Here is a 13,910-nt window from a genome sequence, read left to right as displayed (position 1 = left end):
GGAAACGCGCGCGGACACGCGAGGAGAAGCACGGCTGTCGGTTGTCACATAACTCTCTTCGCGTTAACGCTCCACGCCGAGCGGCACGAGCGTGGCATGGCTTGGCGCGGCTTGCTCTGCCGTTGCGTTGTTTCGCGGTTCTTTTTCTACACGCTCTCTCGCGCGCGTCAGCGTACGCCTCGCGAGTTCTCCGTCTCCGAACACTGTTATCAATCATTTCTGTTTTTCTTCATCCTCCGGTGTGTTTCTTTTTCCGACCATTGCCGCCGTAATATCAGCGACGCGGTCTTTCCAGGCGACAACACGTCGCCTTTGACAAGCGAAGGCCAGATTCGCGATTACACGATCAATGGAAGATCGTTTATCGACCGTTACATTGTTCACAATTTTCTTCGAGCGTCACTGTTTCGAGGACGACGCTGCTGTATTATCTTCGCACCTAGGAGGCTGTGATTTCGATCGTCACGAGGGTTCTTCGTTATCTGCGATCTTATTCTCCTGCTGCTGCGTAGCGTGAATAGATCGTGGGACCTCGAGCAATTTTATTTCTGACCTCATTTTTCCTGTAACATCAGCGTACTGCACTGTTAGACTGTCTTGATGATGCGCTTTTAGCTCTAACGCTGCTGGTCCTCGAATTTTTATGGATCCTGCAATTCCAGCCTTGAACACTACAATTTTTTTTTACTCTTCTTATTCTTTCTTGAGTCCTGCAATTTTTTTCTTCCACCTTACAGTCTTTTTTGTGAGTACTGCAATTTTTTCTTTAACATTTTCTTCAATTTTTTTCTTACGTCTTGCCATTTTCCTTTAACCCTTCAATTGATTTTTATCTGACCACACTGCTCGGTAGTACCTCATCACGTTCAGCGATCCCCACTCCACGCGCCACCGCTCCCTACTCCACTACGTGTTCTCACTCCGACTCATACCCACTCCACTGACTCACTTCGCACCGAAGGAGCTCACTGTGATGTTCCGTTCGTTCAGTTCCATTTTGGACAATTTCGGACTCCATCAAGAGACGTCGTCTCTCGGACTTATCCTCTCATTCTTTCTCGCGTATTTCTATATCCTGCGTTTCTATATATCTTACTATTTCATACCAATATTATACTATATCTTGCGTTCCATTTAGAAAAAACTGAAAGGTAGAAAATAAAAAAATATACAAAGAAAAACTTTTTAGAAACCACGCTTATATTAAAATGCACTAAAAAGGAGGAAATAATTTTTTTAGGCATTAGTTTAGCCAATATAGTTTAGCTCTCCCCGTTTTTATTTATAGTCACTAATGCCAAAAAATGATCTTCTCCTTTTTAGTGCATTTTAATATAAGTGCGATTTTTAAAAAGTTTTTTTTATATAGTTTTTTCCGATTCCACAGTTTCTGCACGAGTCTAGCCACAGAGACGCTGCTCCTTTTTACAGGCACCAACCGCGGTGTGTTGTTTGTTGAACACGACCCTGACTTTATTCTTACGACCGACTATCTCGCAAGAAAGGTGATTAATTAATCGAATATCTGTTGAACGTCGATTCCGCCACTTTGATTTGCTTTGTATAATCTGTTGCCGCAAAAAACCGCGATTAATCTTTCACCTCGTGGTCTTACGAAACTGTTGACGCGTTAACACAGTTCTCCAATTTGTTGCCAGTTCCGGCACACACTCACACATACAGCATAAAAATCGTAAACACAGCTATTAGCCGGGGGACAATGCGCGAGAACGAAGGTAGCAATAATCACTGCATCGCCTTGTATACCGCGCAACATCGTTCTCGCCACACGAGTCGATATAATTACAGGGTGTAAATTGCAGGTCCTCGAGAGACATCGAGGGTCCACGCGCCCTGCGAAGGGTTACAAATTAAGAAAGCGCCAACGTTTCCCGCAGTGCTCGAAGCAGAGAAAGAAATAGAGAGAGAAAGAAAGAGAGCGAGAGAGAGAGAGAGAGAGAGAGAGAGAGAGAGAGAGAGAGAGAGAGAGAGAGAGAGAGAGCGGAGAAGGTTTTATAAACTGCGGAACGAGGAACGGAATCGGCCACCAACGATCATTCTTCGGCCGAAGCAGGATGAAAGGAAACGGTCGAAAGTTCTGTTAGGGGTCCTTGCATGGTCCCAGCGAGACCGAGTGACGAAAAGACGATCTTTCTCTCTCTCCCTTTCAAAGAGTGGGAGGGGTTAAAGGGATAAAAGCAAGAGAGAGAGGGGAGAGGGTCAGAGGAGAGATTATTAGGCGGTCGACATAAAACGTGCTTAGGTGCGATTTAATATTTCCAGCTACGGGCATAAAATCCGACTGTATTGGGAGAGTCTCGCGGAGTAAGAGAGAGCCACGGAGCTTCGCTCTTTATGCCCGGGTTCTTTGTGACGCCGACAACTGGCGTCATCGAACGTCAACCTCCTTCTCGTTCCTTATATTTTATACCCTTCGCCTCGTAAAAAAAGCTCTCGACCTCCTTCGTCGCTGACCACCGGGCCCCCTTCTTTATTCCTAATTTTCTGACCGGGATCGCGACGATCCAGATTACCTATCTTTCCTAATATCTCAATTTTATACTCACTCGTACGTGTAGAAATTGCCCTAGGGAGCGCTGCGAGCACTTTGGGAGCAAAAACTGTATCTGATTGAAATATCCATCCGAAACATCGATCGATCAAGAAACCTGCACAATTGAGGATCGAACGAAAAGGAACGAATGAAACTAAAGAAACTGAGAAATTAAACGACTCTGCTAGAAAAATCTTCTTCCATCGCCTACGCCACTGCAATTTCGCGCCGATTTTCCGGCGTCGGATTCAATTAGATCAGTTGACCAAGTTGCGGAGAGTCCAATCTCGGCTTGAAAGAACGGAACGACAATCGAGTGAAGAAGGTCCATCGAAGTTATTCTTCGAAGGCGATGGGAGGAAGCTTGCTCGCGTAATCGTCGAGCAATCGCCGCGAGGGGATGAAGAAAGAATGTTGTGAAGGAAGAAGAAGCTTTTGGTGTACTAGCTGGGTTGGTCAGGTTCGGATCGCTTGGAAAACGTCAACGATTCCTCCAGAGTCCGACGCCCTCGTTTAGGTCAAAGGAAACCGGATGAACGCGACGAGAACCTCATTCGGATTAGAGGTGTCCAGGGAATGGGGAGCTTCTTCTTTTTCCGGGGCTCGATGCATCTCGGGAATAAAGCCGATTGATTTCGACCTGATAATGGGAACTCGCGGCCATGCCGTCTGTTACTATCTCCAATGTCCATTCTCATCCTTTCTTATTCATCTCGCCCCGAGCTTCTTCAACTTCTTCTCTGTATTTAGTATTTGTTCGTTAATTGATGCCGTAAACCATGTTTGTAAACCATCTTTGCAATTAATACTGAAGTATATATCGTTATATAAAGTTAAATCAATATGGACAATAAATTCATCTTCCATTTTTGAGGAAGTCAGAAATAAATATTAGGGCTGTAATGTTTCGCACGCACAAAAAAATTAATAATGTAGGGTGGGTGAATTTCTTCTCTGTTGTCGTTAATTAATTGAGTTCATTGATTTTGCTGTGCTAGGTTTGTTTCTTGAAGGTTTCCTAGTGAAAAACAGTGGTAGAAATTTCGTCGATGGAAAAATGGTGAAATCTTAAAGAATATTTGAAATCAATTAATTCTTAAAGAATGTTTGAAATCAATTAATTCTTAAAGAATGTTTGAAATCAATTAATTCTTAAAGAATGTTTGAAATCAATTAATTCTTAAAGAATGTTCGAAATCAATTAATTCTTAAAGAATATTTGGAATCAATTAATTCTTAAAGAATGTTTGAAATCATTTAATTCTTAAAGAATGTTCAAAATCAATTAATTCTTAAAGAATGTTTGAAATCAATTAATTCTTAAAGAATGTTCGAAATCAATTAATTCTTAAAGAATATTTGAAATCAATTAATTATTAAAGAATGTTCGAAATCAATTAATTCTTAAAGAATGTTTAAAAAGAAAAAGAATGTTGTTTCTTGAAGGTCTCCTAGTAAAAAAGAGTGGTAGAAATTTTATCGATGGAAAAATGGTTGAAATTCTTAAAGAATGTTTGAAATCAGTTAATTCTAAAAAGAATGTTTGAAATCAGTTAATTCTAAAAAGAATGTTTGAAACGTTCTCGATTAGCAGAAAGGAGAAGTGAAGATCGGGTGCGTCGCTGCACTCTAGGCCGAAGCGAAGCGCAAAGGTGGATGTTTATCGAGGAACAACTGTCGATCTCCCGTCTCCGAGACCGGGGAATCTTCTCCGAACTGTTCAATGTTCCCGGGACCGCAATTATCGTGCTGCAAAAGCCGATTCTTCAGGAACGGCTGCCATTATCCGCGCGAAGAGCGATCGTTCGCGCTCGAACCTCGTAGCCGGAGACAAAACCGGCTCGATATAAACGAATCCTCTCTCGTTTCCTTTGGATGTATACAAGGCTGCTGGGCCGTGTCACGCTTATTGCTTCTCTGCCGGCAGTACAAACAATCCTGGTTTCCCCGATATTTCACTGGCATCGTGCTTTCGTCGAGTTTCCGCGAACTGGACGCTGGATCACCCACGAATCGAAAGCCGCGTTCCCAACGCTGCCCATGAATCCTAGATCAAGATGTACCAGCTCGGAATCGGCAATCTTCTTAAAAGTCCGAAATAGGTAAACTATTAGGTCGGAAAAAAAGTTCTTACGGTTTTTATTATAAAATCAAAATAACAAAAATCGTAAGAACTTTCTTTCCGACCTAATATTTTCTCTGTAGAACTCGGACAATTTATTTTATTTCGCACAATTTCATGTATTTTCACGTGCGAATTTTTACTTTCCAAAAGTATTGAATGAATTAAACAACCGAAAAAGTACAATGAACGCTGAAAGCTGATGGGAAAAATTGCAATAGAAATTAATGCATAACGAATGGGGTTAGTATATCCATTGTGATGCACAGCGCATAGCGAATTGTTCCTGCAGCCCTCATTGTTTCCGTGCGCGTTTAGGGTAGAACCGTGTTGAAAAAGGGATTTTACACGAGCCGTTCGTGGTTCGAAAGGGAGGTGGGACGCGCAGGATGGGTGTGTACGAAGATTCTGCGTTCCCAGCGTTATGGAGATTTCATAGAAGCGTAACGCGCCGCGTATGCGCCGTTCGCGTCGTAATGATTATAATTGCCAGCGCTATCTTTAATGCCCTGGAAGCGGGTAATGGTAGCGGTGTTACGGCCGCTCGTATAACTCGAGGATCTTGATATCCCCACTTGCCGTGCTCTTTCGGAGAAGATGCCTCGAATTTCGCCGATGCGCGTTCCCCGTAAATTACGGTCCAATAAAATCCTGGCTGCCCCCTCTCGCCGCATTTCGCTTCCCGACGATTTTTTCACTTTGTCCTGGACGTATCTTCGGATCGCCCCATTTAACACTTCCACGTTTCTCGTGCCAAATCACTGCATTCCTCGGCGTTATTGCACATACAATATTTTCTCGAGTTACTTTATTGAAAACAATCTCTGTTCGACATGCTGCCACTATTTATTTCTGTGGAGGTACTCTTAGTTTATTAAATCGTTTCTTTCAATTCAAGTCAAAAGTTTGACTGACGAGAACAAAATTTTTATATGGAACAAGTAAAAGATGGAAGCAAGGAATTTTAAAAGGCAATCATTGCGTTAGGTAATCATGCTCTATTAGTTACTGATGGCACATTCTAGTTTTCCATGAGAGGGTTTGGAAAGTCCGCGAGCCGGAATCGTTCGATTGCAAAGTAAATTTCGATTCGGAGCGTGAAGTTCAGAGAAACTGCATCCACTGGAGGTTCGTCTTGACCTCGACGACGCTCAATACCCGGCTGCACCCGTTTCCGTTCCACAGTGCGGACGCACCCTTATAAAAGCTTTTACGACCGGAAGTTGACCCCGCGGTCTCGCGGGGGCGCCTGCATACGGGTGGAACCTATGCACCGTGCGAAAACGAGAGCAGACGGCGTGCAATTAAGTAGTTAGAGCAATAATGGCTCGCCTCTTCGAATTTCCTTTGCTATCTTCCTCTCTTCAACTCTCCTCATCTTTCTCTCTCTCTCTCTCTCTCTCTCTCTCTCTCTCTGTATCTCCCATTCTCTCTCTTTGACTCTCTTCACCTCTTCCACTCTGCGAAGATCTCCAGATCAGGATCTTTCCAAGAGTTTTGCGCGTTCGTCACCGCAACCGCGATCGCAATCTGTCAAAGACACCGTGCAAAAACTGATGCTCTCCATTGCGCGCGCGCGACACGTTATCACCGCCTCTTATCAGCCGGAAGACTGTTCGCTTATCATCTCGATCTCGAAGCCGGCAGGAAAAGCCGCGCATCGATAATTACTCCTCGTAAAGGTAACGACGCGCGGCCTGTCCCCTCTTCCGCGAATTTTACGGCGACCTCTCTTCCGGATCTCAGTCCCCGCGGTCGTAAAGTTCATCGGGAGAACACACCTCAGATCTCAGTTCCACGGAATGGCCTGTCCGCGGCTGCGACTTTGGCTGAGAACGTTTTCCTTGACAGCTTTAAAGTCCGTCAAACGGCTCGAGTCGGCTTCCAGCAACCTGTAGATGTTTATGCGACAGGGCAATTGTAGACAGTCACTTGTAAAGTAATAAGTTGGCGGGGATTTTATTCTCTGCGTTTCTTCGTTTCGTTTGATTGATGCATCGAGAGTGTCTGTGGACACCCTTGCTGCTGCTGCGGGAACGGAAAATGCATACAGCTTTATTCACGCTGGAGGCATGACGAAAACGGAAAAATTTGTCAACAAATTCTCATTTAAGCTCACTTTCAATAAAGGCTCATCAGTGGACTGCGGGTCTTCATGCAATTATGGCTTTTGAAAGTTTTCAGAAAATGCTAGGATATAAAATATGACAGAATTTAATACGATTTTAATTTACTTGAGATTTAAAAAGGATACTGCCACGGAGAATGAGATTCTATTTTATTCCACTTTCTTAAAATTCGTCTAGAAAAATTGTAAATTGCATAAACATCCACAGTCTATTTATCAGGTTTACATTTACGTTTTGTTCGGAATAAAAATGTGTGTGCGACTGCACGTGCGCGAATTCAAGATCAACCTTTCTGAGCTTTCTCAGAGCTCGATTTTATGCATCTCATATTATCAAAATGCAATTATTCGTCTGACCTTGTGCGAGTTTTAGAATCGTAACGCTATTAATAAAATTTTAACGAGAACACCTAGCTTCCTGCAAAAAAAAAGAAAATGAAACGTAAAAAGAACCATGCACATAATAGTCTCAATAAATTCTAAAGGTTACAATAATCTTTTTCAAGTAGGTATACCTATCGTAACAGAACTTCGACTCTCCTTAATTAGCATGGAATTAGACTCCGCTATCGGGTCTACTTGGTGCACGTTATATAAACTAAAACGAGTACATTTGTAGATAATTGCAACAATTATATGCAATAATGTATGTATTTGCGACAAAGTGGTCAAATTGTCGTGACGAACGAATCGCCTTCCATTACAATTTTATCTACACCCACGCTCGGTCCGATAATGATTAAATATGCACAGCGCGATAGTTACGTGTGGTTTTGCAACAATGTGCATAATGCTGAATAATGGCTCACTACTTACCTCTGGTATCATAGTTTATTGGTTGACGTCACGAACTTTTTTCTTTATATTCTTATTCTGTAGTTCTGCAATTCTCCAATTCCTTTGCAATTCTTTTGCAATTTTTCCGCAACTCCTCTGCAGTTCTTCTGCAATACTTATGCACTTCTGCAATTTTCTACAATTCCTCTGCGGTTCTTCTGCAATTCCTCTGCGGTTCTTCTGCAATTCCTCCGCGGTTCTTCTGCAACTCCTCCGCTGTTCTTCTGCAATACTTATGCACTTCTGCAATTTTCTACAATTCCTCTGCGGTTCTTCTGCAATTCCTCTGCGGTTCTTCTGCAATTCCTCCGCGGTTCTTCTGCAACTCCTCCGCTGTTCTTCTGCAATTCCTCTGCTGTTCTTCTGCAACTCCTCTGCAGTTCCTCTGCAATTCCTCTGCTGTTCTTCTGCAATTCCTCTGCTGTTCTTCTGCAATTCCTCTGCAGTTCTTCTGCAATATCTTTTGCATTTCTGCAATTTTCTACAATTCCTCTGCGGTTCTTTTGCACTTCTGCAATTTTTCTGCAACTCCTCTGCAGTTCTTCTGGAATTTTTTCTGCAACTCCTCTGCAGTTTTTCTGCAATACTTTTGCACTTTTCCAATTTTCTACAATTCCACTGCAGTTCTTCTACAATTCTTTTGCAATTCTTTTGCAATTCTACAATTTGTCTGCAATTGTGCAATTTGCCTGCTTTTGCAATTCTATCGAGGAAGAATGGCAGCTTCAGAGGGTTCTAAAATTGGGAGATCTGGCCACTCGAACATCTCCGCGAGATATACAATATTCTCCTGCGATTTGCGGGCACTTTTTATTCGCGTATATCGCGAGTATCCCACCTTCCCCTCTCCAATTCATTACAAGATCAGAATCGGAGTCGCCAGCTCCATAGTCGACAGCAGCGAGACCATAGAACCGTTCCGATAAATAATATTCGAACGCGAGTAGCCCGTCGGTAACAGAACCCGACAATAATCAAGCGCGGACGAGCTCTGAGGCATCATTCGGCTCGACGATATCCATCCGCTAACGACCGATCAACAGGTCCCGGGACGATGATCGCGGCGATCACGAGCAAGATACTCGTACACGTATGTACCCCGTGTGGCAAAAAACCGACGCGACGATGCGTCGCTAATGGCAGTTAATCGTCTGTGTGTGTGGCGGTGTTCGGTCGGTGAAAAAAAGCGCAAAATCGCGCGCGGCGTCAGAGAAAGTCCGCGTGCCCGTTGATCCTTGGTTATGTACCCGACGACGCGGCGCTAGGCATCGCGCGGGTACATCGATCATCCCGAAGCGGGTTGCGTCCCTCCCCTGAGAGAGTAACCCGATCAACGTGCCCGGCTGTATCAGGAATTATTATTCACCTGGCCGTCAGTCGATGAGAAGGAGAGGGCGGGGCCGCGGAGCATGCATCATCGAGAGCAAATTCCGTTCGCCTCTCTTTATTTTACGGTAGGTGAAGGATAGGAGAGAGCAGAGATAGAGAGAGAGAGAGAGAGAGAGAGAGAGAGAGAGAGAGAGGCAGAGGGGAGAGAGAACTGTTCCCGGACGATCTTCACGTGGCTGCCGTCAGTCCGCTTAACTGTAGATCAATCAATATACGCTGGTTGAACCCTCGGACTTGTTTTCCTCTCGGTCTATCAGGAGGCACCTCGTGGATCGTCCCTCTTGCTCCGACCTTTTACCCCGTCCTTTCCCTCCGGCTGCCCCTAACGAGCTCATCGCTCGCGCAGCCAAAGAAAAAACACGAGAAACTGGTACAAAATGGCCCTTGAGAAATGCCGTTCGTCCAACCGTTCGTTTATTCGTTCGTTCATTCGTTCATCCGTTCGTTCGTTCCCTCGTTCGTTCGTTTCGACGTTGCTATGAGAACGCAGAGGAATGCGCCGATTTCCGCCATTTTGGTGAACTGTCGCTCCATCAGTTTCTCTCGATTTTAGTTTTGTTGGTTCACTCGCAAGTTTTGATCAGTAATTCTTCACACCGGACATCTGTAGAATTTCGTTATTCTTTCGAGCCTTTCGAATTTGTTTTCATGACTTTGTCGAGTGTGCCGTTACAGAGCTCCAAGTTTCCTTATTTGATCGTTTAACACATTAACCGCGGGAACATTCTGTAAAATCATAGCAGCCATTTCATGACAGAAAAACTATTTAGATTGATTGCGCATGACGGTGTACATATATCGACATGCAGCGATATTAACGATTTCTGCCCAAACGAGAAAATCGCATAAATATCAAGCGAACCGATCATGTCTCTTAACGATAGACGTTCTGCTGGTATCGTAGGCGGTGTCTACTACAACACACCTGTCACCGACCCTGGGAAACTCCGGATAATAGTCGATAGAAACCGGAAGCACCTGTGCGCGCCTTCTTCGCGTGAATAGCAAAGTGTGTCGCCGTAAACTCGCACGCTCGCGCTATAATGTATAAGCATGACCACACCACCCGGTTGATAATAAGACCGACGATGACACGCGATTACACCGGTAATGACTTTTCTATTATTATTAGTCGTCGGAAGAAACGTGCAACCTACGTACGTACATATGTACAGGTATAATGCACTGCGAATACGATCTTAATTACGGATGCGGAAAGATCGTAGATCATGCGTCGGTTTTATCGCCGTTTCTTTCGCTGTTTATTAATTCTAATCGATCCTGCGTATCGACTATTAATCGATCCGGGTAGATCGTAAATATGTAAAAACCGAAACGAAGGTTGCCCGAGCCGTAAACTATTTTTTAGCCGATGTGCTTTTGCAGCTGTTTACTTGTTCGGTGTTTCCGTACGAAATTCCGAAACGCGAGGGCTAAATGAACACTATCATTTTCTCGTTTCATCTTGCTGTTCTCCATTTTCAATCTGTGAATATATTAGTTATGACTACACTTGTTAAAATCATCGCGGGACAAAACATTAGACCCAGAAAATTCTTATTATTTTTTATTGAAAGAAGAAACCAATTTTCAAGTAGCTCCCATTCCTCGCAATCGGCTTAGAAAAATTTGTATTTCTCGCGAAGGTCTCGGTATCTAGCAATAAATTCGAATAGGGAGACGGCAGCGTTTTCCAAAACAATGGCGAGTGAGACGTGTTTCATAAACGTGTGCCATAAATTCGAAAAAAATGCTTGAAAGCGACAGATAGTGCTCGGTTATTTGTAGAGGTATTTTAAGGTGGATGGAGAGCAGCAGATTCGCCATTGATACGGGCGTCGCATTTCGCAGCCAAAGCCTCCCTTTGGTCTCTGTCTGCCGACATCTTGGCAGGATCTGCTGGTGGAGGACTAGGCAGGATGAACGACGGTCCCGTCCGGCAAATTAATTATTATTCACCCCGCGTGAGGCCGCGTTACGAGGCAGCGCCGTTTCGTTCAATGAAATTTATCGTCGACGCAGATCTACGAGCCGAGAGAGCAAAAGAGAAAGAGAAACTCGCCTCCGAACGGGGATAACGAACGCGTGAACTTAAAGGATTACCGGGAAATTAACAAGTGGGAGCAACCTTTTAAACCGTCACGCACCCTTAAACTCGAAATCCTAATTATACATTAACGTACGAGCAAGTAACTACGGTTGTAAGTAACATATAACTCGTGTTACCTCGCGGTGGAAGCATTTTGCCAATGAGCGCGAGTTTGAAGGATTAACTGGATGTTAATGCAAGTTGCGTACTAGGAATTTAGCTGTCAAGCTTCAAAAATTACAGACAAATTTATTCCGTGTAGTTCGAATTGGTTTAGACAGTGAGATTATCTCTTGAGATTATCGATTAACAATTATCGTACAACAAATCGTACAATTGTAACGTTTGTAAAAGAAATAGTAGTTTCAGATCATCAATCAATCTTTCTTCGACTAATTGTTTTTGTCTCCTATTTGTGGTTTGTTTTGTAATATTTCGCCAAACTAAGTTAACAAGAAATGGACATCATCTTCGTCCATTCGACACAACTCTGTTGAAGATTTCGCAGACCGCGAAGATTGAAGACCAGGTTTTCCATTTATTGATAGAGTTCCGCCAATTGATCCTAGACAATTGCTGGTGCGAGCGCATCGGTGTTGGAATTGCGTAAACTAAAAGGATTCCAGGTGGTCCCGCAAGCCGAGAATGCTACACGATCCTAACGCGTCTAATGGGTGGTAGCAGCCGCAGATAACTGTTGTTGCTACTCCGGAGATCGCCGAAGCGTAGGTGTGTCGTGTTCCCGTAGAAATGATCACCGAAGCGTGTAGTTCCCGCAGCTTATCTTCGAACGGGCGAGTTCGGTCGCAGCTGAACGCGGATAAAAAAGCGCGAGCAGCTGTAAGAATCCGTGACCAAGTCACCGAGAATAGCGATCGCCTACGAACAATGGTTTACAGAGCGCTACTGAAAATAATCCTCGGGTTCTAGAAGACGATTTTACGAGCCGACTTTAACCCTCGCGATGTTGACGCTTCTTGATCACTGTAATCGATTATTGGTTCAGAGTGCTTTGAAAATTGGGAAATGTTCGCGAAGAATCTGAATCGTGCCTGCGGGTATAAATGAATTAGAGTGTACAAGCTTAAATAGAGAAGGGGGGCCACAAAGAGGAGGGGGATGGGGCTCGGCTCGTTTTATAAAAGCAATTAGAAGGGTCCGTATTAGATATAGCGGATCGTACATAACAAATATGATAATACCGAGGCCCGCTAGCCCGAAGGGAGTTTGGCTTTGGTCCGGTCGGACGGGGGTTTCGGGTTATGAGGCGGGTTAAACGGAATCATTAATAATCGGGGCTAACTAATCTGCCTGTCGCTATGAGCACACTTGTTTCACTCCTGCTTTTATTAGCCTGGCCTCCGGTGTAACATTTTATTCGTCGCTTAGCGCGCTATTTGAAAGAACGTCGAACAATCTTATTTTAGGAAATCAAGTTTCTCGCGACCCTGCTCTTCCATTTCCGCGATGTCGGAGTCTTCCGCTTCGATTTTTCGAAATGTAAAACATGTTCGGAGACGGTCGAACCATCGTATTCATAGTCAATCTTCTGTTTCAGCTGTACGAGATCAATGACGATCCCAAAAGGAAAGAGTTCCTCGACGACCTCTTCAGCTACATGCAGAAACGGGGTAAGTTCTAATTGAACATAATTGTATGAAACTGTTGGTAAACATTGACAAAAGGGGACCGAGAAAGTTTTTTACAATTATCTCCGAAACTGGATCACCTTTTATCAATATTTACCAAACTGTTTCCTGTGACAGTAACTATTCCAGCTTGAAATTGTCATTACGTTAAGGACATATAAGAATCGATCGTGTAAGGAAACGCTTGTAAAAGGGTGATTAATGCGTTCCGCTCCACGTCCGATCTCCGCATCGCAGATTATTATCGTCCGAACCGCGAATCGTTCGCGGCAATTGATTCCGCAAATATTGATCGTTCGGATCGATGTCCAAGGACAGATTGTTCGATCCGCTAAAGAATCAGGCGAGAATACGAGGGAATAGGAGAGAAGAGAAGGGAAGAGAGGAAAGGAAAAGAGAAGAGAAGCGAGGAGAGGTGAGAAGAGTGAAACCCGCTCTCTCCCCGCCATTTGTCTCCATCGTGTCGTCGTCGTGGCGAAGACGTATTACGATCACTTGGCACGCACTCGCGCGTTCCACACGGGCCTGCAATTTTGTCATAATCCCGCAGACGTCCGACGCGGGACGCCTCCAAATCCCGAAACGAATCTCCGGATTTAACCCGCAGGACCACCTACGCTCCTGATGCTGTGTTCCGCAAGGGAATATTCCGCTCCCTCGCATAACTACCAGGAATATATCGAAGTTCATTCAGTTGTGACGTCTGACGTCATTATTATTCACCGTTTTCTGCATACGTTACGAAAAACAACAGTCGCTTAGCAATGTCTTCCTTCCTTCAACAATTTTAACCCTCAGCACTCGAATGGCAACTCTAAGTGACTCGATAAAAATTGCTGTATCATTATTCGAACTATTTCTCACATTATTAATTTTGTTTGTATTTAATAAATAACTAAGCAAATTATCAAACATTATATCTAACTAGGTCGGAAGCGATGTTTCAATTTTAGCGTCTCAATTTTTTAATATTTTTCTACTGTGTGTTTCGTCACAGTCTAGAATAGTCTGCATGCTCATTTCTGTTAAAAGTCGTCTATTAGTGTCAACGCTTATTATGTTTGCAACCCTCGTTAGGCAAGGACAGTGTGAATCATTTTTTATTGATGACGATGAAAGTGTCGAGAGAACGCAGAGAATAT

General features: G+C 43.9%; 1 protein-coding gene across 2 annotated transcripts in view; it reads left to right on the top strand.

Moving 5' to 3' along the window:
* The window catches only part of Retn (retained), a 180,763-nt gene that overhangs the window by 112,904 nt on the left and 53,949 nt on the right, over positions 1-13,910 (top strand). For both annotated transcript variants that reach the window (XM_076420118.1, XM_076420119.1), the window contains exon 4: positions 12,678-12,750. In XM_076420118.1, coding sequence (XP_076276233.1) covers positions 12,678-12,750 — 73 coding nt within the window. The remainder of the gene's footprint in view (positions 1-12,677; positions 12,751-13,910) is intronic.

This window comes from Lasioglossum baleicum, chromosome 3 (assembly GCF_051020765.1).
Source record: "Lasioglossum baleicum chromosome 3, iyLasBale1, whole genome shotgun sequence".
Taxonomy (NCBI): Eukaryota; Metazoa; Arthropoda; class Insecta; order Hymenoptera; family Halictidae; genus Lasioglossum; species Lasioglossum baleicum.
Note: the sequence above shows the minus strand (reverse complement) of the source record. Positions and strands in the feature narration are given on the sequence as shown.